Raw genomic sequence first — 26,632 nt, 5'->3', positions numbered from 1 at the left:
TTATGCCTTTATGGATGTCAGTGATATTGAATAAAAGAGGGGTAAGGACAGAGCCCAGAGCATACCAGCAAAGACATCAACCTATTAATCCAGTAGCCTTTAACAAACACACTCAACCAGGTCATCATTTAGCCCACATGCCTCCTTCTAATCCAGAAGAAGAGGTAAGATCTGGGCCCTTCCTGAGATCAAGGTTTTGAACTGATTGGTGATCATTAGGTATAGCCATATTCCAGGTGCTTTATTTTAGTAAAAATCTCCAAAACCTATTATCCCTCCTTAATACAAAATTGACCATGATCCAGAGAGAAAGTCTCACAACTAGTGAGTGCCAGCGCAGGAATGTGAGCCCAGGTCCTGTGACTCAGGTTCAACACCACACATTACACTGGGATCCTCTCAAAAGAGAAAATATACTTAATTGGATATATGTTAATCACCACCTGCCCTCCCAAATATCTGTCCAATGAATTAACCCTTTGAGTAGAGATGCTTTTTTTTGTTAACCCTTGACTAGAGATTCTTTTTTTTTTAAGATTTTATTTATTTATTTATTTGACAGACAGAGATCACAAGTAGGCAGAGAGGCAGGCAGAGAGAGAGAGGAGGAAGCAGACTCCCTGCTGAGCAGAGAGCCCAATGCGGGACTCGATCCCAGGACCCTGAGATCACGACCTGAGCCGAAGGCAGCGGCTTAACCCACTGAGCCACCCAGGCGCCCCTTGACTAGAGATTCTTAATCTGAGGTTCATGTCAACTCAAAGGAATCCGAGAGTGTGGACTTGCAAGAACTTTCTTAGAGTTTACAGAAAGTGGCCTGTGCTGCATCTTGTCATTTTTGCTAAGAAGAGTCGGGTCCATCCAGATCTCGAAAGTACCACAGTTCTAACAAAAACAACTTGCAGTTTCAGTAATTCTTTATAGAACCCATTCATCACTCACCTCTGTCTAGAGGTTCAGCCGCACATATTTCTCTCTTTGGAAAAGAGAGAAGCTCTTTGGAAAAGAGAGAAAGCTGCATTTTCTGCTCTCTAGTCTCTCCAAACTTCTACCACACTCGAGCCACACTTAACTCATCTGCTGGTCCCTCCCAAGGCCTTGCAGACCTGGTATCAGAAGATACCAGCTTGCATCTTTGGAAGCAGCTTAACAGAAGGCTCTCCTAGAAGCCCACCCATCTTGGCCTTCAGGACCCTCTTGCCATGCCAGGTTCCAGCTGAAAAGGATTCATTCGCCTTCACAAAGCCAAAGCAAACCTGCAAAAGGGTTTTCCTGCAGCTCTTCCCGACCTTGAACAAGGTTAGGATAGATGCAGGGAGTAATCAGAGAAACTCAGAAGTTGAGATGTGGATTGGAGAGTGAGCTGGGAGACTTGAGGGATTATCTCAAATACCCAGAAAGTCTAAACCCTTCCTTTGTTAAAAAGGTGAAGACCATGCCTTTTCCTGATAATCACAGTTGACCTTCGCTCTCCATCCTGTACCATACTGTATTTGTAGATTGTATCTCTCTCATCCTATTCAAGGCCTGAACATAATAGTCATGAAAAGAACTGCCCCAGAATTGAAACAAATTCACTCAGCATCCCAGTCGAGTCTAGGTTATCGGCTCCAAGGACGCTAAGGCAAAAAGCTCTGATCCCTGCCCTTGAGGGGTTCCCAGGCAGGTAGGAAACAGACAGATAAAGAGATACGTGAAAGAGGACTGGTAAATGCACTGACAGAAGGACTAAAGTAAGATCTAGAAGAATATGGGAGGGCCATCTCACCCATTCTGGAGGATGGGGAGCAGATGGTCTGGGTAGTTTCCAAGAGAAAGTTGCTCTCAGCTGATTCTTCAAGGAAAAATATAGACACAGACCCAAGAGAAGGGCAAGGAGGAAAAGTCATGTTTCCTAAATAGTTTAGGAAATTTGCAATTTCCAATTTGCACGTTTGCAAGCAACGTGCGTAAAATGTGGAGAGGAAGTAAAGGATAAGAGATGAGATTGTGGGGCAGGGTAAAAGGCAAGGCCTGGAAACACCTGTGCACACGGACTCAACAGGAAAAAAAGAGGAACCTACTGAAGACTGCAAAAAAGTATGATGATATTTACATTGTAGCAAGATCATTGGACGTAGTGTGGTGGGTAAGATAGGATAGGTAGGATGGGCTCCGGAGCGGGAAACTGTAACCCAGATGGAATCGGGGAGGTACTGACTTCAACTAAGACAAGGCCCAGTAAGATGGAGACACAGGGACGGATGTGAATTGTATGATGTGGTAGAAGAGAGACTTGGTACAGTAGGGACTCGGAGACTGATCGGGTTGAATGAAACAGAGGCGGTCCCTCAGGATGAGATTGGGAGGCCCCATTTGAGTAGGGGCGAATGGAAGAGGAGGAACAGGCCCAGAAGGAGGAGGGAGAAGACAAACTCAGTTTAGAACACCTTGATCTGAAACCCCACACACCAAGTACACCACCACCCCCCACCACCCCCCACCCCCGTCAAAGTGAAGATCTTCCTTATAAAAGATTGCTACTTAGGAGAAAGATCAGACTAAGCCATAGGTTTGTACCTAATGGTTGCAGCCTTGGGAACCAATGAGATTTCCCAAGGGAGGAAAGGGGAAGAGAATGAAGAATTCTAGGGGTGCACCAGCACTGCTGAAGGGGAGACTTTTTGAGGTCTTCAGTTTTCACTCGGAAAGTCAGAGGGGATCCAGGACAGAGTCATGAGATAGAGAGGGGGTGGGGGAGAGGACGACCAACCATTCAAAACCACACAGAGAAGCCCGGAGAAAGCTGAACTTGCTCTAGGGCTCACAGAGGTCTTGGGTGGCCCTGCCCAAGCTTTGCCCCTTCAAAGCCATCCCAGAGGCGGGCCAGCTGACAGGGTGCAAAGCCGTCACTGGGCAGGGAGGGAGTGGAGACAGCCGGTGTCACCCACTCTCAAGAAGTTTGGTGTGGAAGGTGGAGGGCAAAATGGAGATGGCGAGGAGCAGAAGTTCCAGTAACATCTAAGGGACTGAAGAGTGGAGAACCTCCTCCCCTCTGTGGCACTGGCGATAAACACACCAACAAACACCACCGCCGCTTCCCTCTCCGTCCTGCTGAGCTCCTGCTGAGCGCGAGAAAGGCTTTTGTTTTCATTCCCTTTATCAGGGAGAAATGGTTCTGGGCTTAACCTGTTAAAATGAAACCAGAGCGTGGCAGGGCAGCGAAGGCAACCCTTTGACCCAGCGCTCACGCCCGCACACCGGCTGTGCCCACCTGCTCTATCTGCCCTCGGAGATGGCCAAGTCCGGATCAAAAGCACGCCTGCTCCGTGGAGACCCCAGGCTCCCTCAACTCCTATCCCAAATTAGCCGGATCCCTTTGAAAGACCTGTTCAAATCGTTAAGTTCAAAGGGCCCATAGACTGGCTTGCCCGGCTGCGTGCACGCCAATCAAATCTTTCCTTTGTGGAGCCCGGGAGGGGCCCCGGCCCTGCGGAAGGGGCTCCCTCCAGCTGCGAGATGATTCCCTTTCCTCTGGACACAAGTGTGGGATCCCAGAGAACATTACCGAAACAGATGGCTTTAAAAATCCCCATCCTTCCTGCAAAGCCCTTGTGCAACAGGTAATAAACAAAACGCGGAGCGTCCCGCGGCCCCGGGAGCGCACGGCTCACAGCACCCTGAGCCGGGCCGCGGCCCGGGGAGCTCCCCTCCGACACGGGTTCGAGCACTTGGGTGAACGGAGGCTCGTCCACGACCCCTCTCCGCAAGTTCCACCGGCTCGTTTTCCAGAAACGAGATACACAGTGCTTACAAACCCAAACATTCCCTGGCCACGAAAACTCGACACGAGTTAAGCTCTGCATCTTGCGCGCCTGGAAATTGCTCCAGCTGAGTGCACGGGAACGCAGCCCAACAGGGACCGTTTTCCGGCAAATCTGGAGGCCCTTTGCAAGGTTTCCCCGGGCGGACGGAACAGCGGCTTGAACTCGGGAGCCCCAGCAATGGAGGACGGGGAGAGAGAGTGGGGCGCCTACCGTACCCGATCGGCGCGGCGGGTCATGCTGCGGGCGTCTGGGCGCCTGGTCCGGGCCCCCGCGCTGCGGATGCGGCCTCTGCTGCGGGGCCGGCGGACCTGTGAGCTCTGCCCCGGGACGGCTGCCCCGGGCTGCTCTTGTTTGCACTGGGCCGTTTGCTTTTGGGATTTCTCCAATGCAGATGTAGTCAGGGGGCCGCTGTCCCGGGGGACAATGATTCCATTGGAAGCTGGCCTTTGACAAGACTCACACATGACCTTTGACTAAAATGGCTTTGGGGAAGGAAAAGTGTCCGGAGGCTGAAGACGGGGGCATCCAGGGCAGCCGTCCACATTCCCGCCCCCAACAGTGCCAAGTTAATTTTTCATCCCGTAATCTTTCAAGGAGAGTCTCCACGAGGTTTGATTTGCGGTTCTATCTCGTTCGGTGGGATTCTCCCCCTGCTTCCAAAAGGATTTTGCTGCACGAGTTTCCTGCCGTGCTGCTGCTGAGTTCCCCGAATTAGCCTCTCCAGGTGAAACCTGGGTGGGGGGGAGCGGTTTGCTGGAGAAGCGCCTCTAACGGTCTCCGGAATAATACCATTTCCCCCCTCTCCTTTAGAGCATGCTATGGTTTACAAAGCGCTTTTCACAATCCTGCTGTCATCTGGCCTCAAACAATGCCGGGGAGGCTCTCCCACGCCTGCCATTTTACACACAGAGAGAAACAGGAGCTCCAGAGAAATAAGGTCTTTACCCCAATCACCCAACCAGAAAGTGAAATCTCCGTCCTCGGAAGTGGCGGCCTGGCCACTTCCCCAAAGCACCCGCCTCCCTGCGGGGGGCCCAGAGCCGGAGGTCAGTTAGGGCACAAACACACACACTGGAACACATAATTGTAGCATGTACTATAAAGTAGTCGTGGCCTCAACTATTTTCATTTTTGAATTACGAAAGTGTTGGAAATTGCTTTAGTATAATAGCTGTGATATCATATCCATATCATGATACCCACAGATGTCTCAAATTTATTGAGTACATTTTTTTTTAAATTGTCTGGTTCCCCCTGACCCCCTTTAGCAGCTGCTAAAAGGAGGCTAAGGGACCAGCCCGGCCACTTTGAGGTCTGGGTACAAACCAGGGGTTCCTGAGGCTGCTACCAGAGGCCATCACTGGTGATGATCAGAGCCTGTTCCCCCTCTCTTTTCCGGGTCCTTCTAGATGATGAACGGGAATGGGGATGTGGGATTGTGAGCAGAGCCCTGAACAAGGAGTCGGGATCCCACAATTTTATTGTGCAGAGAAGAGCTGTGATGCTGGATGGTCTATAGCGATGGCGTGGAGACAGGTGGTATGGCTCTCATTTTTTTTAGCTTAGGGAAGGGGAAAGCAGGTGATACTCACATTCATTTTGGAAGGATTCTAAGAAGTCAGCCAGGAGGAGAAGAAGGGGAAGGACATCACTTGAGCCAGACACCAACACCTACAAAAGCTGTCCTGGTGCCTTGGGAGACTGAAAATAATTCCTGCAGACACACGCACCAGGTGTGGGAGGCTGAGCCTCGTGAGGAGGGTGTGGGTTTGGACTCTGGCCAGGCACCTGTATCACTCCAGGGTATCTGGACATCATCCCGCCGTGGTGAATGGATAAATACAGCCAGCCTGGGTGACCAGCTCACATCAGGATACAGGAGCCATAGAGGTGTTCCTACAATAAGAAAAAAATCTCTACCAACCCAGCTTGGAAGTTAGGGGCATTAGCGTCATCAGACACATGTGGTTTCCTCTTCCCAGCTACAAGAACAGGAGCAAGCTATTCAACCTCACCGTGCCTCAGTTTTCTCATCAATAAAATGGGGGTTATGGTATCTGCTATGAAAATGAAATGAAATTGGGTAGGGAAAACTCTTCCCTTTTCTTCTGATACACACACTATAAAAAGTAGCTCTTGTTGGATTTTATAGTATTTGGATGTGTGCAGTGCCTCCCGTGGAGAAACGAGGAGAAGCAAGGATCTCCGTCCCTTCCAGTTCACTCATTCCCTTCTCTCCGCCACACTTTGGCCTTCGACTCAGGAAGGTTTGCCCTTTGTTCCCTCCTCTTGTTACCTCTCAGCTCTTCTACACGACTTCCTTAATAATAGTTTCAATCTTTCTCTCACTCCAAACTCGGAGTGTGTTCATTTCCTTGTCCTACACCACGGGCACACCCATCCGCCAGCAGCCCCCCAAACGCAGTTATGCGGTCATGTCCACGCTACCACCATCTGCATGTGGTCCGCAGCCTCGGCTGGGCGCACACACCCACGCTTGTGATCTTTCCAAATGTCCCTGACCATCCCACCTCCCCAGTTACACAAAGTCACTCTTCCCACCTCCTGAGAACTCTGAGCTCACGTCCCCCTGGCTCCCTTTGAGCAAACACCCTCCTCTCCCCAGCGGAACACTGTAGATCTCAGGAGGGAACGTCACTTCCTGTCTCTGCACTAGGAACCGTGTTTCCTGCCCGGGCTCCTTCACTCCCACCTCAGGGGCACCCCTCCTGCTGTGTGCTTTGGAGTCTGCCTCTTCTCATTTCCTCTGGAACATTCTTTGATCCACCATCACCCTATCTTTCAGTTTCTTCTCTACTGACTTCATTAGTTCATTTATTCGGTAAATATTTACAAAACAACCATAACATGCAGTCAGCACCTTTGATTCTGGGCATAAAAGGATAAATAAAACACCATAACCTATAAACACATTCAGGTCTCTTCTATACAATGAACTCCTTTTTCTCCTAATGGGATTTGAATATGTGCCTGTTCCTTATGATGAAAACAACAATGAACATCACACACACACACACACACACACACACACGTCCCCACTGCCTGGAACATACTTCTCATGAATCTTCTTAGGCCAGTTTTTTCTTTTAGAACCCAGCTGAAAGTCACCGCAAAGAGACCACCCTTGACTGGCCGATCTAATGACTGGCCGATCTAATGAACCATCCTCTGCCTCGTGGTTGGCTGTTAATCTTTATTTACTTTCTATCATTTATTTCACATTGTAATGAGACTCCTCTGTTTGCTGGCTTGCCTATTTTCTGTTCCTTCCACGAGTCTGACCCCTGTGGGGTCTGGGGCTCTTATTCACTACTGTATTCCCAGTGTCCAGGATGTACCTGGTGGGTTCTCAGAAAACATCTGTTGAGTGTGAATTCGCAAGTGGCAGGACCATCGTTGCTCTGATCTTTGGTTTTTGTTTTTGTTTCATCTCCATTGTACAGTCTTTTGGTTTCCAGGGCTGACTGCAAACAGAATTCCCTGAGCAGCTTTAGAAATTCTGATTGAAGCACCCTAACACCAGTTACTCCTAGGGTGAGACCCAGCTATCAGTTTTTGTAAGCTTTCCAGGCAATTCCGAGAGCCAACCTTAACACCACTATAAGCTAACCTCTGCCTTAGACACAGGTGTTGATCAATAAAGAAATGAATGGATGAATGAATACTGAAGGAATGGAGTCACTTAGCTCCTGCTTGTCTTGCAATCTCCTTCTTCCCGGTCTTCCCACACAATGGGCTGTTATCCAGGCACATAAACCACCAGATACTCACCGGCGCTCTCATTTCTCCAAGCTGTCGCATGCAGCAATTTCTACCTAGAACACCCAGATGCCATCTTGGCTACCTGCTGCTGGTCTCCCTGGTAAGGTCTAGGTTTGGGTTCAATACTACCCCTTCTCCCAGGTTATCCCAGTGCACCCACAGGGCTCTGAGCCTCCTCTCTCCTTGCATGTATGTCTGTGAGACAAGGCTTGCTTTTGCCTGCTGTTGTGTCAGGACTCTTCTTGGGGGGGGGGGGTGACGGGCCTCCGTGTCTACTCCTGTGTAGCAGACTCCCCAGCCAGAGATGGCTCTCCACGGACACCGTGGAATAAATTCACAGATTAACAGATCACACATAGATGAATTTTTAGAGAGATAAGCCCTAGGCTTACTTTTTATTTTTTGTTTTTGATTTTTGTTTTTTAAGAGCTATATTGAGTTATAAATCATATAACACCACAATTCCTCAATCTAGATCATACAACTCAGTGGTTTTCCAGATATTTACAGAATTCTAGAATATTCTAGAACAATCTCTAGATTCTAGAATTCTAGAGTCTAGATTCTAGAATCTATAGATCTCTATCTATAGGGTCTAGGTTCTAGAGCTCTAGAATAATCCATTCTAGAATTGATATTTCTAGAATATTTTTATTACTTCAGGATGAAACCTCATATCCATTAACAGTCACCACCTCCACCCCTGTTGTCTCCCCAGTTTTGCAATCCCAGGTAACCACTAACCTCTACTTTCTGTCTCTGTAGATTTGCCTACTCTGGACCCTTCATATAAATGGAATCATGTAATAACTGTTTGCGGTGTGTGTGTGTGTGTGTATGTGTGTGTGATTGGCATCTACTTCCACTTCTGAAGACCTTTTTAACCTCAAGCATTCCTTTCACATTGAGTTGCTATGACAGAATACAGACTCTGGAAGAGATCTTAGAGGACAAATCAAGGCAGTATTTCTTAGACCTTACTACACAGCAGTCTGGTCAATTATCCCAGTTCCTGAGCTGGGAGAAAGGAGATATAGAAGCTTAGCTACACCTGCTACCACAGAAGAAAGTAAAAGGGGACAGATCCTGGGATGGCTCAACTGTGCCTCACCAGCCCTGTCTGAGCTCCCCTACTGGGGCAGGACCTTCTGTGCAATAGAGAGTCCACACTAAGGGCCAATGGCCTAGGTCAGACTTGAGTTTTGTGATGCATTAGCTATAACTCTTCATTCCCTGCCTCCTCATCTCTAAAAAAGATGATAAAAACAATTCCTGTCTTAAAGCCACACATCATGGTATTGTTATAAGAGTAAATGAGGGGATGAAGATCAAGTGCATAGCACTGCGCCTGAGACATTATCAGTGCCTCATAAACATTTATGCTGCTGTAGCTCTTGAAATTTGGCCCTAGCTGTTTATATACTGTTCTTCTAAGCAAAATTTAATGTAGAAAGTTGGTTCTAGTGCTTTAAAAAATAATGCAAGTCACTCTTCAAGGAAAGTTTCATACACCATGCATATACCCAATCCCAGATGGTGATCTGCATTCTGCTTGGTGAGAGTGGGGGACAGTGGCAAGATTTAGCTGAAGCTGAAGAGGAATTACAAATAGTGAGGGGGGTTGGGTAGCAGGTTAGGTCCATTCCTGGCATAAGAAGCTGACAGAAATCACCTCGTTCTTCCCACCAAATGTATATCAGCTCCTCTAGCAAGCAGGGGTTATAGGCTCCATGGACCTGAGGGACTACACTCTAGTGATTTCTTTCTTTTCCTTCTACTGTTCTTACATATGGACCTGCCTATGGCATCCTCTGCTAAGCCCTCCTGGGGTGTCTCTTCAATACACCTCAAATCAGCACTTGGTGGCTGACCCTCGGTGGCCAAGCTCATGACCAGACAGACATAATCATCGGTAGCAAGTAGACACAGGCTGTACCGAATTTACTACCAGCTGATCTGACACTTCTCCTTCTGGCTTTAAGGGCAGCTGTCCTTTCATGGAGGCATTAAGGGTCTTAGTAGATCCTTCCCTGATTGCACTGCTTTGCATGGTCTTTCCTTTACATCTGGCCAGCCTCCATTCAGATTCTACTCAACTGTCTCTTTCTTGACTTACCCCCTCTGTGACCTCAGAGTCCTCTGTACGTGCCTGTGGGAGAGCTCTCTAATTCCAGTTATCACCTGGACAAATGACTACGAACAACTACAACCCAAGGACATTTTTTCACTTATCTTTGTGTCCCCCAAGCATAGCCCTGGGCCAAGCACACAACGGACATTCCTTTCATTTTAAAGATATTACCTTGGGAGCCTACTCGGTGCTGATACTTCAAAGTGCCAACATTCACAGACGCATGGAATTTTCACTCTGAAAGAAATTTCAGATTTCCAAGGCCATGAGGCCCGGGAAAGGTCGTGTCTTATCAAGCATCCTGATGCCTGAGTATGGACGATGCTGGAGATAGAATTCAGCTCTCCTGACACCTTGTTCTTGTATGATAGTTTTTCCCCCTTTGGTTAAAATAACGGATTTTTTATGTGTTTAGGAAACCAGAGAAAATATGAATGATTATTTTGTTCATTAATGGTTTTTTGAACTCAAGAATTAGCCCTCAAAGCACCACTGAGTTGGTGACTGAGGATATTAACACAGACCAACCCAAATTGCCATATAGCTAATGCCACTAGGGTCTGACTCTCCGTGCTTCTCACACCCCCGCCCTGCAGGCTCACATCTCACCCACGCCAGGCCAACAGAGGGCCTGTAAAAATTTAACTTGATGTGATTGCACAACCGTGAAAGCCCAAGTTGCTTTTTGAGGTAATGAATGAGATCCTCTAATTGCCTCGTGAAAATGTTTCCAGTGGGAGGAAATATAGAACACGTTGTCACAAACATAAATGTCCCTGTCAGGCTCTGGTGAGGTTATTCTCCTATTAAAAGAGGTAGGGGGCACTGATTTGGGGCCAGCTTGGGAGACAGACAATCTCGTTCTGCTTTTCTTCCTACTCCTTCGTTGAATTTTTATTGTTAAGAGTTGTTTTTGGGGTGATGGATAGATTTATTACTTCAACTGGTGTATGCATATGTGCAAACTCCCCAAATCCCATTCATTAGATACAGGCAGGTTTTTTATATCAGTTATAAACTGAAATAAATTCAACAGTTTTGTTGTTGTTGTTTTAAAAAAACAAAAACAAAAACAAAAAACTTTTTCAGGGCACCTGGGTGGCTCAGTGGGTTAAAGCCTCTGCTTTTGGCTCAGGTCATGATCCCAAGGTCCTGGGATCGAGACCCACATCAGACTCTCTGCTGAGCAGAGTCTGCTTCCCCCTCCCTCTCTGCCTGCCTCTCTGCCTACTTGTGGTCTCTGTCAAATAAATAAAATAAAAATCTTAAAAAAATAAAATAAAAAATAAAAAAACCTTTCTTCACTGAGTTGAAATCATGGTCCAACAAGCCCAGAGTTCTGTGCCTCTCAGGAAGGCAGACTTTTGGTGAGAAAGAGCAAGACTGTAATTCCCACCAACTCCTTAACCTCTGCTGCTCAATTTCTCTTAATGACTCATGATGGCCCTAATTCCAGTGAATGCCTCTACCTGAAATTAGGCCACCATCATCTCTCAGCTGGACCACCAAGAAAGTCTCCTGGAAGACTTTGAAGTCTTCTAACTTACTTTCCAAGATACAGCTAGAGAGATGGTTTGAAAATTCTAACCTAACCACCTAAGACCTCTGCTGAATACCCTGCAGGGTGTTCCATTGTCCTGAAGATAAAAGATCAACTCCTTAAACCAATTTAGCAACAATCTGGTCAAAGTGCTTCCTATAGATAAAGGTGTTGTCAGTAGCTAAGGAGCTCAGTGAGCTGGAGCCCAGTCCGTGTTCCACAGGCTCAGCCAGGAGCCTGGGCACTGTCCCAATGGAGGGCCTATTACTTCCTGCTGTAGATTCGTATCTAATCCCCACATTTGCTTCTATCCTAACCTCGGGCACTGTAATCCCACCACATTAGCATCTCGAAATTTCCCTCTGTCTTGCTTCTGAGCCTTTGCCCATGTTTTCCACCACTTGAACTTCTCTTCATTCTTCTTTTCATCGAGGTAAGTCATATTTTCTTTCTGCTCTCCACTTCAACATACCTTCCCCGACCTTCCTTGGACTGCGTTAGGTGCTCCTAATATGTGTTCTCTAAACACCATGTGTTTTTTCACAACAGAGCGCTCATTCTTTGGTCTTATAATTGCCTATTTATCTGTCTTTCCTTGAGAGCAGAGACTGTATCACAGTATTCTGTAACTCCATTGTCTAGGTGTTCAATAGTTATCTGTTGATCAAAGAAGTGAATGAATAAATGGATGGATGCATAAGTATGTTATGAAAAAAAACCTTGAATTCATGCTTCCAATAAACATCACATTTTGACTAAAAGAGTTCCAAAACTCATTACTTTGTCTTAAATCTATTTTTTTCTGCCTTCACAGAATGCAGTTATGGCTAGAAGAGAGACAAAGGAAAGAAATGCTGGGAGATGAGATTGGGCAAGGTCATCTAGGCTAGGTTGTTAAGTGTTTACCATGGCGGATGGATCTCTAGGAACTGGGAACTCATCTTAGTTCATCCAAAACCACAGCTTCCCCATTTTACAGAGCTTTGGATATTTCCAAATAAAAAGATGGTCTTTATATGGTGTCTTCACTTATGAGTCTGCCCATTCTCCCTCACTTGGCAGCCAAGGCAGTATAGTGGAAGGCTTTGGAAAGTCTTGAATATTCTGGCATTCATCCTGTGTGTGATAGTGAGTTCATGAAGTGTTTGAAGCAGGGAAGTGACATATCCTACTTCTGCTTTGAGTAACTGCTCAAGCAGGGATAAGGGAGATGAGAGCTTGGGGGCAGGGAGCTGAGAGAGAAAGCTACTAGAACCTTCAAGGCAAGAGATGAAGTCCTGAACCAGAGAAAAGACCATGGCAATGGAGATGAGGATGCAAAATAAAGAAATCTTTAGGAGAAAATGTATCGCTTGGATATGCTCTATTATTACAGTTATAAATGAGGGAGAAGAATAACAGATGATTCCCATAGTTTGAGCTTCAGCAACTGGATTCCTGCTGGTGTCATCAACAAAACTCAGGTCAGTGAAGATAGTGAGTTCACTGTCAGATATGTTCGGGTTAAGTGATGGACTATTATACAAAATCAAGGTAGTAACCATCTCTGTATCCCCATTTTCCCACATACCTCATATATGGTAGGTACTCAGAACGTTTCTTGATGTTACAATACATCCTACATACAGAATTCTCAATATCTAACTTCAACTGTGTGTTTCGTCAAATTCCAAGCAGAGACCTATCTGAACGTACTGCTCTATAGTAACACAATATAACATTTATCCATATGACAAGCGAAGAAATTTCAACCCCCTGGAAAGTATGACTAAGAGATTTTACTGCAATAATAATTTTCACTAAGTGGTGGAAGGAGTCAGGAAAGGGGATATTATAGCAACCGCAAATAGGTCCCGGGCTACACTTGGCTTGCAATTTCCCTACAAATTTCAGAGAAGCCATAAAAGATTCAAGTAAAATCTGGTTGGTTGATTAGAAACATGTGAAGGAACCCCGAACAGGCACGTGTTTCACATTTCCTACTCTGAAGTTGGCCAAGTATTAATCATCATCTTCCCTGTGTTATTCCAGAAAACAGAATCGCTCCAGCTGGCCTTTTTGAAGGACAGGACCTGGGTCAGGAGAACATCCACAAATCCGGGACTTCCAGAGGGAAGGAATTAGCAAATAAATGCCATATTGAACTTTCTCCATCTGCCATAATGTTACTCCTTATGTTATCCTCCACACCTCTGCCCTCAGCCCAATCTATGTTCACCTCCATATGACAAACCAAGAGAGACTTTGGGATATAGCCTCTCAATGAGAACACTGTTATTTCATCCTGAATCCCCCTCCCTCCACAGAACACAGATTCCAGAAAGGAACAGGCACAGACTTTGAAGCCAGAAAGTCCCAAATTTGAAACCAAACTCTACCATTTACATTGGGTGATTCACCCAACCTCTTTGAGCCTCAGCCTTTTTCATTTACAAAACAAGGCTAATAAGACCGACTTTGAAGGGTCAAGACCAAACAAGGTAATTTATGTAAAACACATACATGTGTATCTGCAAACATGTTTTTGGAGCCTTCCTGCCCCTTCCTTCTGTATGATGACTTGCCCAAGCAAATGTGAAGTCCAAACTGTCCTTCAACACAGACCTCACTCACGGAAGTCTCAGAGGCATGGTTCCAATGCACACAGCAACTGGAGACCTGATCAGGCTGCTCTGTAGAGAATCCGCTTCATCTAGTCCTCCTGGGACTCACAGAGCAGGTGATATGACAACAAATCTAGCCTCCCTCAGAGGAAAGTGCTGTGAGGGCAAGGAGGATGGATGAGCTCCTATGGGGTCTGAACAGTCAGGTCAGACCTCAGAGATGAGGCCTCATTTGAACTTGGCTTTAAAGGATGAGTACCATTTCCTGGGATAGAATCAGAGATTTCATACAAAAGTGGAAAATAAAGACACTGAAGTCATGATGTGCTCAAGAAGTGATAACTGGTTAGTTATGTCTAGAAGAGAGACAAAGGAAAGAAACGCCAATAGACCAGATGGGCAAGATTCACTAGGTTAGGTGGTTAAGTGTTTACCATGGTAGGCGGGGCTTCTGAACTTAATCCTATAAATAATGCAGGTGCATTAAAGGGATCTGAAATTTTCTCTCTTGCATCTCATTGTATTTTGTTTTTAGCATTTTTCTATTCTCACTATGAAAACCAAGCATATATTAGAAAGCATTCAAACAGTACAGAGGGATATAATAAAAAGTGAATCTCTGTCCTTATCCCACATTACTGTGTCTACTCCTTAGTCTATCTCCTTTCATATAAATACATAAAAATACTCTTAAAATTTGCCTGTAAGCAAATACTTACACACTGCATTGTATGCGCTTATTTCCTGCTTTGTGATGTATTGTGGAGATCTTTATAATTCAGCATATATAATTCCATCTCATTATTTTTTTAAAGATTTTATATATGTATGTATGTATGTATGTATTTAGAGAGTGAGCACAAGCAGGGAAGGAGGAGGGACAGAAGGAAAGGGAGAAAATCTTAAGCAGACTCTGGGCTGAGTGTGGAGGGTGATGCTGGGGTTGACCTTGAGATCATGACCTGGGCCAAAATCAAGAGTCAGACACTCAACCTGGGTGACTGAGCCCGCCAGACTCCCCTAACCTCGTTTTTTGAATAGCAGTATGGTATTCCATACTTTAGTTGTTGCATATCTTTTGTTTAACTCATTCTCAACTGGTAGATATTTAAGTTGTTCCCAATGGTTTCTTATTACCAACAAGGCTGAAATCCATCCTCATATCTTTGGAAGTATGTGAGAATATTCCTGTGTGGGGGGGGAGACACTAAAAGCAAAATTGCTGGATCAAAAGGTATGTGGCTTTTAAAATCTGAGAACTACTTTCAGCTTGCCCACTAGAAAAAGTACCTATTTATACTCCCATCACCGGAGTATGACTGAATCTGTTGCCACATATCCTTGACATTACTCTGTTATCAAACTTCTAAATCTCGGCCACTCTAGTAAGTTAACCTTTCTTAACTTCCTGTTTTGACTGATAATTCTTTCACTGAGTGAAGATGAGCAACGGCTTGTATGTTCATAAACCATTTTTGCTTTTTTTCTCTGGGAATGGGTTTTTATTTTCCTTGCCAATTTTTCTATTAGTTTGTGGTCTTTTCCTTGCTGATTTATAAGAGCTCTTTATATATTGGGAAAATAAGCAAATTGACCATGATTTTATTTATGGCTTCTGGGCCCCATCCAGGTCTTAGAAATGTCTCTTCCACTCCAATATTTTTTTAAAATCCACCCATGTTTTCTTTCATACTTCTAGGACTTCCATTTTATGTTTCCAATTTTGATCAACAAAGAGTTCATTTTGCTACAAGGTATCAGATATGGATTTTGTTTTGTTATTCATTCTCTGTGTCTTTCTTTTAACAGATGATTTTAGCCCCATTTAAATTTATTAACAATAGATGTGCTCATTCTTTGTTGCCTTCTCTTAGTTATGTTTTCTATTTTTAATGCTTCCTTTGTTTTCTAATTTTTACTACATGGTCTGTTTTTATCTTCTTTGATATAGCTGCTTTTTTTTTTTCCTTTTTCTTTCTGGAGAACTATGGGATGGAAGAACAAGATCTGACTGGCACACATATGAAGCCTCACATATGCGAGAAGTGTTTTGCATGTGTCTGCTTATATATAACAAATGGCTCGGACGGGATTGCCACCTACCATCTCTACTGTACTCTCTCCTCTGAGAATTCTTGTAAAGATGGCACGTCTGCAGGATTCTCTCCTGGCTCTGCTTCTTATGACATTTCCCAGGGCAGAACAGGGATTTGGACACTTACCTAGGCTGCCCACAACCCCACATATGCTGTTCCAGACACAACTGTCTCTTCAACAATGTGCTGTCTCTTTCTGGAGACCACTATGGAAAAGTGGATTTACTCTAAGTATCTTCCTTCAATTAAATCCAACTGTTAACTGAGTTCAGCAATTATTTTTCAGAGCTTAGGATTGTGGGTATTTTCCAAGTTATTTGAAGATGAAAACTTTCTTTCCCTTTTTTTCAGTTGCTCTTAGAAGACAGAGTTGGGGCAGAAAGAGCTTTACTGCCCTGTTTTAGCCAGAACTTCTCCAGTGAAGATCATTAGGCAGGAGAGAATATATCGATCTAAATTTAATTATGATTTTAACAGGCACACTAGAGGGGGGAAGAGAAGGGAGACAGGGGAACCAGTTAGAAAGCTAGCATGGACATTGAAAATGGAAGAGGTCAAGCTAACCTGGGCTAAAGTAGTATGGGGAAGAAGACAAGTCTGGGGAAAATCCTGTGGTTCAATCAACAGGAGTTTGTAACTGATTAAAAAGAATGGTTAAAGAAAGGTAAGTTGGTAGATGGCCATGCACTCGTTGAGAGAGGAAATCTAGCAGAGGGAAGAGTTCGTGCTTTCGTATGCCGAAGTTGCTGGGACATTCAGAGGAAGATACAGAGCAGCTGCTGGAACCCAAGGTTTGGAAAGAAGGCAGTGGGTATGGATTTACGTCTCCAGCAGATTGAAAGCTCTGGTGGCTGGAGCCATGAAATAGATTAACTTGCCAAGAAAAACAGGATGAAGTAAGAGGGTGAAGATAGAAACTGGAGAATACCAGTCTTTCAGGGGCTGGTGCAGAAAGCTGCTTCAGCCATGGGTAGAATGGTAGGTAAGAAGAAAACAAGAGATGGTGGCCTTGTGCAAAACAATGGGAGAGGGTGCCCAGAAAGGATGTATGGTCAGCCGTGTCTAATGTTGAGAAGGCTTAGGAGGCAAGCACTAAAAGTCGCCCACAGAATTTGGTCATTGGGGAGAGCAATCTGGGGGACAAGGAAGGCAAGTGGAGGAGAAGATGTAAACTAGTATTAAGTACCTAATACCTTCCAGACAATCCACTGATTTGCACATGTCATTCCAGTTAATTTCCACAAAAATCCCCCAGAAGAGGAAACAGAAGCTAACAAACAGTAAGTAACTCTTGCACCATCCCAAGGAAGCCAAGGAGGCAGCTGGATTTACACCCAAATCCTGCAGTCAAAGCACAATCCTGTCTCCACTATGTTATCTTTCAAGTCAGATTATGGTAAATCAACGAATGCCTGCAGCCTAAAAACATGTAATGTGTTTCAGAGCATCGTTTCCTAGTGACTTCTATTAGAAAATTATTGCTGGACTCCGGCTGTCATGCAAAACACAATCACGGCGCTCAGCACTGTGTCGGTACGAGGCTAGCACACCAGGCTCCCTGCAGAACAGGCAGACTGCCTTGGCTTCCATCCTGGCAATGGTGAGAGCCCAGAAAATGCTAACAGACTACTAGAGGTCACAAAATTAGTATCCAAAGAGAGGCAACAAGGCAAATATCTCTATGTTTTCCCTACCCATTCTTTAGTAGAAATTTCTCCATCCTGAGTTCTGTATAATTTCCAGCTATGTATAGAATGATGAGTACGTAACCTTTCTTGACCTGTGAGCTTATGTTTTAATTCCTCTTTCTCAGGGTATCATCTGTCTTGGATTCTGTCTCTCCTACAAGACATCAGTGCTCTTTGGGGCTTAATACAGTGCCCGACACATAGCAGGGTTTAATGAATGTTTGTTCTCCTGAGGGTTGTGTGTTTGTTCTTTTTTTTTTTTTTGTCCAGGCTGAGGTCACTGCAGGTGGTTCTCTAACCCATTTGCCCGTCTTTTAAAAAAGTATAAAAACATCAAGGCTGGGGCACATCATTGGTGCTCAAGTTCATTGCTCCACTAATCCACAACCAACCAACCAACAAAACTGGCTGGAAGGGGTACCAGCAACTTTTTCTCCTTATGGGAAAAAGATGTTTAATGGACATACTTAATAAGGGGAACATATTTAAGGGTTCTGGAATTCCTCTATGCCATTTCTATCCAGAGCACCTAGCTCCAAAATACACAGAATCCCACATGTAATGACATTTCCCATGGGGCCACAGGTCAGGACCCATATATACAGAATATTCACAGAAACAATTCCCCATGCCAGCTCATCAGAAGGAAAGAATAATTCCTTGCTTTTGGCACTTTGGTGAGTGAGTTTATAAAGCATCCTCTAGCTGATGGGAGAATGATGAAATCCTCACATCTTTTATAGATGTGTTTTGGGGTATACATGTTCTCAAAGGGGAAATTAATAAGAAAAAATGACAACAAACACCATCATTTATTGCTGATGGCAAATGTGCCAGGACTGTGGTTTCATTTATCCAATAATCCTACAAGTTAAGGTCCTTAACCAAAGTCACACACATGTAGTAATCGGCAGAGCCAGGGTTCAATCTGTTTCTTACTAAACCTACAATCTTTATCACAAGACCAAAGACTACTGGCCCCCATTAAAAACAAACCAAAACTAAAAACCAACCAAAGAAACAAAAACCTGAAATACCACAGTGAAACTTTCCTTTCAAGAGCTTGGAGTTGTGACAGATCCTGTCAGTTTTCTTCCTGACCCTCCCTCTCCTTCCCTAATGGAATCCCTCTAAAGGTTGGCCTGTGACTCCCTCAGGAGAAAAAGACTACATTTCCTACCCTCCTTTGCAGCTAGCTATGGCCGTGACTGAATTTTGGCTATTGTGTTATAAGCAGAAGTTGTGTATGTAGTTTCTTGGAAGTATTCTTACATTTTTTTTAAAGATTTTTTTTTTAATTTATTTCACAGAGAGCGATCACAAGTAGGCAGAGAGGCAGGCAAAGAGAGAGAGTGGAGGAAGCAGGTCCCTGCTGAGCAGAGAGCCCGAAGCGGGACTCGATCCCAGGATCCTGAGATCATGACCTGAGCCGAAGGCAGTGGCTTAACCCACTGAACCACCCAGGGGCCCTCTTGGAAGTATTCTTAAATGGAGAGGGCACATCGTTCTTCATCACTTCCCCCCTTCTTATTTGCTAGAATTTACATGTAATCACTGGAGTTCTCACAGCCATTTTGGAGCGGAAGCCATACTCCACAGTTTATAAGAAAGAACTGTCTCTTGGTCACTTGCACCATGAAGTGTTGGCTACCGCCTATGAACATCTTGAATGTGGGGTAGGAAACATTTCTACTTGTTTAAGTACTGCCTTTATTTCCTGTTCCTCCCCCATTGGTTCTAATTCTAACCAATGTAGGAGTCTTATGATATCCTGTTCACTAGGACATCTTTTATTGTTGTTGAATGTGAGTTTGTTAAGTTAAACTGGTATTGGGCATGCGAAGTATTATAGATAAAAGTGATTGAGATACAGTCTTGCTTCCAGAAGGTTTCAATTTGTGGATGGAGAGAGGAGACATGTCCACGACACTACAATAAAAGAAATACCTGGTATGTGAGTTCGTTTTATGCACTGTGTATTTTTAGGTATGCTTGGAAATGTTTTTAATCTAGTTTCCCCACACTGAGAAGGAAGAGAGCACAAAATCATTTTTCTGTTTTGTTTTGTTTTTGATCCTTGCTTGCAAGCAGGTAGTCTATACTTGAGAAACACATTCTTCAAAGGATCCACCACACTTAAATAAAGTTGGAACTTTGTCTGTGTCCTTGTTGGAATCTCAAACCCTGTCCTATCTCCCTTCTTCTGTACAAAAGGAAGATAAATAGTACAAGAAGAGGAGTCCCAAACCCTGTGCTTCCTATCCTTACTGTAAGATAAGGACTAGGGGCCCTTTTCAGTACGTTTGTGCATAGGAGACACACAGGAGGTGCTGGGAGAAATCCTGGAAGGGTGTTCTCAGAACTTGGAGACTAAAAATGCAGGCTCCACTTCCTACCTTCAATTCCCTGTGACCTCAACAGATTGTCTCGCCTTTCTGGGCCACAGGGCCCTTAATTAATAATAATCAATGAATTAATAGTAAGAAGAGGGGTTGACTCAATGGTCTCCAAGGTCCCATTTGGCACATGCTCTGTGACTCTAAGGCTAGAACAAGCCCTAAGTAGGGAGATGGGGGAACCTTGGATTCAGTTGGGTTGAATCTTGATTCTTTCACTGAGAAAGAGAGGGGCAACATCTGCTAACCTCAGGTTCTTCCCTATAAGATAAGGAAGATGAACAAGATAGGCATTTTATAATATCTCCTAGAATTCAACTACTCTAGGAATACTTTATACAAAGTTGTCTTCTTCATGGGAAAAAAAAAAAAAAAACCAAACTGGTAATATTATTAGACTTAAAATCAGTAGGTGGCACTATTTAAAATAACCCCAAACTCTGCTCCATGCACAAAATAAGGATTTTTTTTTTTTTAAGTTGCCACACTATGATAATAACAAAATTGGCTCAGGGATGGAATTTTGCAGTATCTTTCATCATTTCACACAGGCACTTAAAGGTCATGACTAAGGTCAGAAATGAAAATGTCCTCTATGGGAACAGAAGTGACTTTAACAAGCATAGAGGTTCCTGTTGATAAGCATAACGAACAATCTTAATGTCATGTTGTTCCCCTTGATCCCAAGTCAAAATGTTTCCTCTTATCCAAGTCCAAAAAAATGCGTCTCCATCCACTGGAAGAAAATCATGCAGCATCATTTATCTCTTCTCTTAACACCATTGAAATCCTCCTTTATAGTAAATTTCAGCCTAAGGCCAGCAAAGTATGTTTTTTCCTCTTTCAGAGCTTGTACACTGTGTACACATTGCTAGAGCAAGACATTCTACGTCAGCTCTAGGCTGTAACTAAGGACTTAGTAAACAAAACAGGGCTGGTTAACATAGCTTAGTGCCAAAAAAACTGAAAAATTACTATCTTAATCAAACAATAAAATCCTGAGTAAATGGAAAACTTTAACGCTTTGGCTTTTTCAAGTTGGTTTTCATTTTGTTGAGGAACATGGATTTACTTACCTATTAAAGGTAAACTTTCATAAAATAAACACCCCCACGCTACTCCCCCTCCTGTACTGAGGCTGTGAGTTTGAAGTTCATGTAATGGGCTGAACTGTGTCTTCTCAAAATTCACAGGTTCAAGTCTTAACCCTTAGTGCCTTAGAAGGTAACTGTGGAAACAGGACTTTTAAGGCCATAATTAAGCAAAATGAGGTCATGAGGGGGAGCCCTAGTCCAGTCTGACTGGTGTTCTTATAAGAAGAGATCAGGACACAGGCAACACACAGGGAGCTGTGAAGCCAAGAGAAGGGGGCCATTTGCAAGCCAAAGAGAGAGGTTTCAGGGGGGGAAAAAAAAACCAGACAACAAAACAAAAACAACAACAAATAAAAACAAACAAAAAAAACACGGCTGACACCTTGATCTTGGACTACTAGCCTTTAGAACTGTGAGAAAATAAATTTCTGTGGTTTAAGCCACCCAGTCTGTGGTACTTGGTAATGGCGGCCCCAACAAACTAATACACTTTGCATTCTCTATCTCAGATTTAATTACACAAACGGGGAGATGCTAGGGTCTCTCAGAGCTCGGCACACTGCCTGAGTCATCACAGACGCTCCACTTGCTTGTCGAACGAAGTAACTAGCTCGTTTTAAAGCAGAACCCCCCCCCACTCACCTAGACCTTCCATGCTTCCTTCTCTGTGAGGAGACACATGGCAATGAAAGGACCCGCTGTTTCTGCTTTCATCCTCCTCGCCCTTCCCCTCAATCTCTGGCCAGCTCTTGCCCTTGAGTTCTTGCTCTGTCTGTGATGAGAACCAACACTTTCTATATTGTTTTTATTCATGTTTGGGGTTCTCCTGGCTAGACACATGGCTACCCAAAAATCAGGATGTGATCTGAGCCTCTCAAATGGATAAGATGCCAGAGGGGTGAAGGAAACCCAAGAACCAGCATCCAAGGCCTAAGGAAACTGATCCACTTTGAGAGTGGAGGGGCTGATAGGGGGGAAAAAAAATCGTCTGGCTCTCTGGGGCCATATTTGCCCATTCTATGTCTTCTCTTTTGATTTTATCGAGTTGAGAATTTACTTGCACTCTTCCTTCCGGTCCACCCAAATTGGGAGGGCCTCAATTACATTTCTCTTGAGGCATTCTTCCCTTCCCACTTTACATTTCCGCAATTTATGATTACACCTCTACGGGATGTTGGAGTTGTGTGAAAGCAGCGTCAGGATCATTTTCCTCTATGCGAGGAGTGCCTGGCCCCCAAAGGGACTGATAGAGTTGTTGTGGTGGTGGTTGTTTAAATGAATGAACATCTCCAAAATATGTCAACCATTCATCCAACCCATCATCTATTTAGTGCATCATCAGGGCTGGCACTGTGCCAGATATGGAGATCTACAAGTGTCATTGAGGAACTCCAGACCCCATGAAAGTGCCATTAAGTGAAAGGCCCTGATGTGTCACGAAGAGACCTATAATGTGTGTGCAGTGCTAAAGGGAACGCAGCAAAACGAAAAACCAGATGATACAAGGGCAAGGGCTCCCCTCTTGCTCCCCACCTCTCCTAGCTGTCCTTCAGCTTGAATACTCCCCTCATGACAGAGAGCATGGATTCATCTTATAAATGTTTATTAAGTCCAGTTGTCTGAACTTTTAAAAAGCCCAGCTTTTTTTTAATCCCCTTGGGGGAACTCCTAGATGGCACCAGGATTATGTTATCTCTCTGCCTTCCTTACAGTCTTTCTCATTGATTTAGCGCCGACTCCCAGACCACCTAGAGAGATACTTCACTTCTTCACTTGAACTTCTACTTTGGACCATGCATTGCTTGTGTTTTTCACACCTGCTGGGAGATCGCGAGCTTCCTGAAGCAGGCCCCATGAATACTCGTAGAATGTTAGAAACTCGATGAACTTCATGGTCATTTGATCCAACTCCATCTTTCCCGGGGGAGAGAACCCAGAGTTAAGGACACTGACACATGCCCGTATGAACATACAGAGTTAGTGAGAGAACAAAACTAAAATGCAAAGCCAAAATGATTTGAAACAGTTATTAGGAAGCTGAGTGAGAGTCCTGACCTACTTTTTCCAAGGGCCAACATACTGGGGGGCGAGGGGCTGTTTCTTTCCTCTACCATCCTCTCTCTCTTGAACCTGATCCCTATAAAATGAAATAAAGCAATATTTTGTCCCTAATAATCATCCATCTGTGTGGGCACATAGCAAAATGCTATGTCTACAAGCCTAGGGTTGTGTTAACTCTACAGACTTTGAAATCAGATGGTCTTGGTTCCTATCACATATTTTCAACCGCTTTTTGTCGTTCTTGTTAACTTCGGACATCTCCAAGTCTCAGTTTTCTCTCTATAAAATAAAAATGACAGTACCTACCCCTTTTGATCTCTTAACAAGATCAGACTTCCAAAGCACTGGCACTGCTCCGGACAGAGTAAACGCTCCTTACATTTGTAAATGTTACAAAATCACCTTTGATACAATCTTCACTTGATGAACATGACAAGTAGAGATAAAAATGATAAGAAAGCTCACGATGATCATGTAAACCTTTCTTGTGCAGTTATACAATTCAAACCTCAGCATTCATATAGGACTACTGTTCTAAAAACAAATTCTTTTAAAGATTCCTGGGTGGCTCAGTGGGTTAAGCCGCTGCCTTCGGCCCAGGTCGTGATCTCAGGGTCCTGGGATCGAGTCCCACATCGGGCTCTCTGCTCAGCGGGGAGCCTGCTTCCCTCTCTCTCTCTCTCTCTCTCTGCCTGCCTCTCTGTCTACTGTGATCTCTCTCTGTCAAATAAATAAATAAAATCTTTAAAAAAAAAAAAAAAGGATACAAAAATCCTGCCTTTCCAACCAGAAACCACACCACTAGAGAGGTCCTGTCACTAGTTAGACTAGTGCTCTCAGAAAATTCCTCAGGGAGGGTGTTTGTGTTTGCAGGATTGGAGCGCAGGCATTTAAGGTGAAAGCCATTATTTGTCCGTATCTAATGCCCTTTCCACTCAATACAAAAACAGGAATCAATTAATTTCCTTCAGACATTAATCAGGCAAGTCGGCCTGGCAGCACTAGAAGTTTCTAAGGACTTTCTTTTGTAAATGATGTCATTAAGAGCCTTGTGAGTTTCCTTCCTCCCTGGCATGTGTCCTTCTTAAAGAGTAGAACATTCAATTTACTGCTCTTTTTCTTTCCTGATGGGTAAATAAAAATTTATGGTAAAAGTATGGAGAATAACCCCCATTACAGTTTCCCTTCGGCTCTGCCAAAACAAAACAAAACAAAACAAAGCAAAGGTTTGCCGCAGAACTTAAGGAGTACACATACCAGGAAAGGGATTGAGCGAGTTTCTGAGTTAGAGCAGATTGCATTAAAGCTCACTGGATACCTTTTTGCCATGTACCGAGGATCTTGTAAGAAGCTGCTAAATGCTTTTTCTCTCCTCCTTGAAAGTCCAAACAAAACAATCCAGATATGCTTACAGTGGTATCCTAGGAACACAAGGGAGATCAAAGGACATGTGTCTTCCTACCTGGGAGGTGATGTAGAATAAGGAGTCAGAGTAGAGGGAACAAGAAAGGGCATCCTCCCCTCTCTTCCCACCTCTCCATCTCCGCCAGTCAGTGCACTCAACCCGCAAGCACTAGAGACCTACAGCAGGATGTACTCCCGCAACATGGTTGGGACACAGTAGATGAATTTCGTCTTCGGGTGCAATCACCTAAGCAGATCTATCATATATTTGGCAGCTTAAAACGACACGTGGTTGACCCCATGGACCCTCCAACCCGGGCTGGGACTGAAACAAAACTGTGATAAAATTACCCTAATGGTTTGTTAAACACAAAGATGTCCAGATCTTGCCCCTGGAGACTGATTTGGTGGGACAAAGAAATCTGAATTCTTGGGGCACCTGGGTGGCTCACTTGGTTAAGCATCTGCCTTTGGCTCAGGTCATGATTCCCGGGTCCTGGGATTGAGCTCCATATCAGGCTCCCTGCTCAGCGGGGAGCCTGCTTCTCCCTCTCCCTCTGCCTCTTCCCTCCACCCAATCCCCCCGCAACTCATGCGCACGCTCTCTCTCTCTTAGATAAAGAAATAATATCTGTAGAAGAAAAATCTGAATTCTCTGTAAGTGGCCGAGGTAGAATGATGATATAGTTGCTCAGAGCGTACTTACTGAAAGACTTCCCAGGAGAGTGTGTCAGGCACCACGTCCTCCTCTTTCAAACTTCATGAGCCCCAAGTCCTTCCTCCCACTCTCAACCTGTTGTCTCATTGGAAATCAGTAGTTTGACACAGCTAAGGACGTAATAGCTGGAAAAGTCCTCTCCCAGAAATGTTATCTATTTTAAGAGAGAGAGAGGTTGGTTGGTTGGTTTTAAAACAACAACAACAACCAAAAAAAAACCCACCTTCACATAAAGGAAAGGTGGACACCCAAAGTAATGAGGAGCATTTCTTCGCAGGTGAAAGAAGTGGACAGTTTAGGCTTGAGCTGATTAATTAGAGGGACACCTGCTCATAAGTCACCGCAGGTACAGCCCTGTCTCGCAGAACAGATGAACCCAGAAAGCCCATATCTGGTTCGTTGGGTGAGCCCAGGGCTGGTGATCCTATCCGGCGGTCTCATCCACCATAACCCCGAGGGAGACACTGTGCCTGGCATTTCTACCTATGTGTCCTGAAATCTGAAATCTCTCTTTCCTCATTCTCAGAGTTTCTCAGGAGACCTAAGCTCACAGTACAACAGACTCCTATCCCACTTTCTACCCGCCAGAGTTGTGAGTCACACCTGCTTTGTTGGGGATCACCGGTAACCAATTTCTTTCACCACTGTGTTTTATCTGGCACTCTACCAATGCGGAATGTCACTGATCTCTGGAAAGCCCCGGAAAGTGCAGAAGATGATAACCTCCGTTCTCTGTGGCATTTGCCTCCCAGCACCTGCCACGTGGTAAGAAAATGAAGATTGCTCTTCCCGAACCCAAGACACGTAATGCATGTGTCGTTGATGCAGGAGGTTCAAATCTGACTAATTATTTTTGCTGACCAAGGCCATTAAGAGAGTAAGGCATGGCAATTCTGGTGCCAGCGCATCCACTAATGAATCCCCAGACACTGGGCTAAGTATGCAACACCCATGATGCAGTCTGAATTTCCTGGCTGCTCTGCTCTGAGTAGGAGATATTATGCCCATTTAACAGATGAAGAAAGAGGAGTTCAGAGAGATTCAAGTGGCCTTGATGAGGCCTGGAAAGCAGACAGCTGGAACTTGTTCTTCAGACTTTGCATCCTTAAGCACACTGAGAATTCTTTTTTTTTTTTTTTTTAAGATTTTATTTATTTGACACAGAGAGAGAGAGATCACAAGTAGGCAGAGAGAGAGGGGGAAGCAGGCTCCCCGCTGAGCAGAGAGCCCGGCTCGGGACTCGATCCCAGGACCCTGAGATCATGATCTAAGCTGAAGGTAGAGGCTTAACCCACTGAGCCAGCCAGGCGAC

At 44.5% G+C, this 26,632-nt stretch overlaps 1 protein-coding gene across 4 annotated transcripts in view; it reads right to left on the bottom strand.

The window, feature by feature from the left end:
- Positions 1 to 4,285, bottom strand: part of ENPP2 (ectonucleotide pyrophosphatase/phosphodiesterase 2) — a 107,235-nt gene extending 102,950 nt beyond the window's left edge. For all 4 annotated transcript variants that reach the window (XM_044245042.1, XM_044245045.1, XM_044245043.1 and 1 more), the window contains exon 1: positions 4,022 to 4,285. In XM_044245042.1, coding sequence (XP_044100977.1) covers positions 4,022 to 4,270 — 249 coding nt within the window. In that variant the 5' untranslated portion in view covers positions 4,271 to 4,285. The remainder of the gene's footprint in view (positions 1 to 4,021) is intronic.
- Between the last annotated feature and the right edge of the window lie 22,347 nt (positions 4,286 to 26,632).

Source organism: Neovison vison, chromosome 4 (assembly GCF_020171115.1).
Source record: "Neovison vison isolate M4711 chromosome 4, ASM_NN_V1, whole genome shotgun sequence".
Lineage (NCBI taxonomy): Eukaryota > Metazoa > Chordata > Mammalia > Carnivora > Mustelidae > Neogale > Neogale vison.
This window is presented reverse-complemented; position numbering and strand designations above follow the sequence as displayed.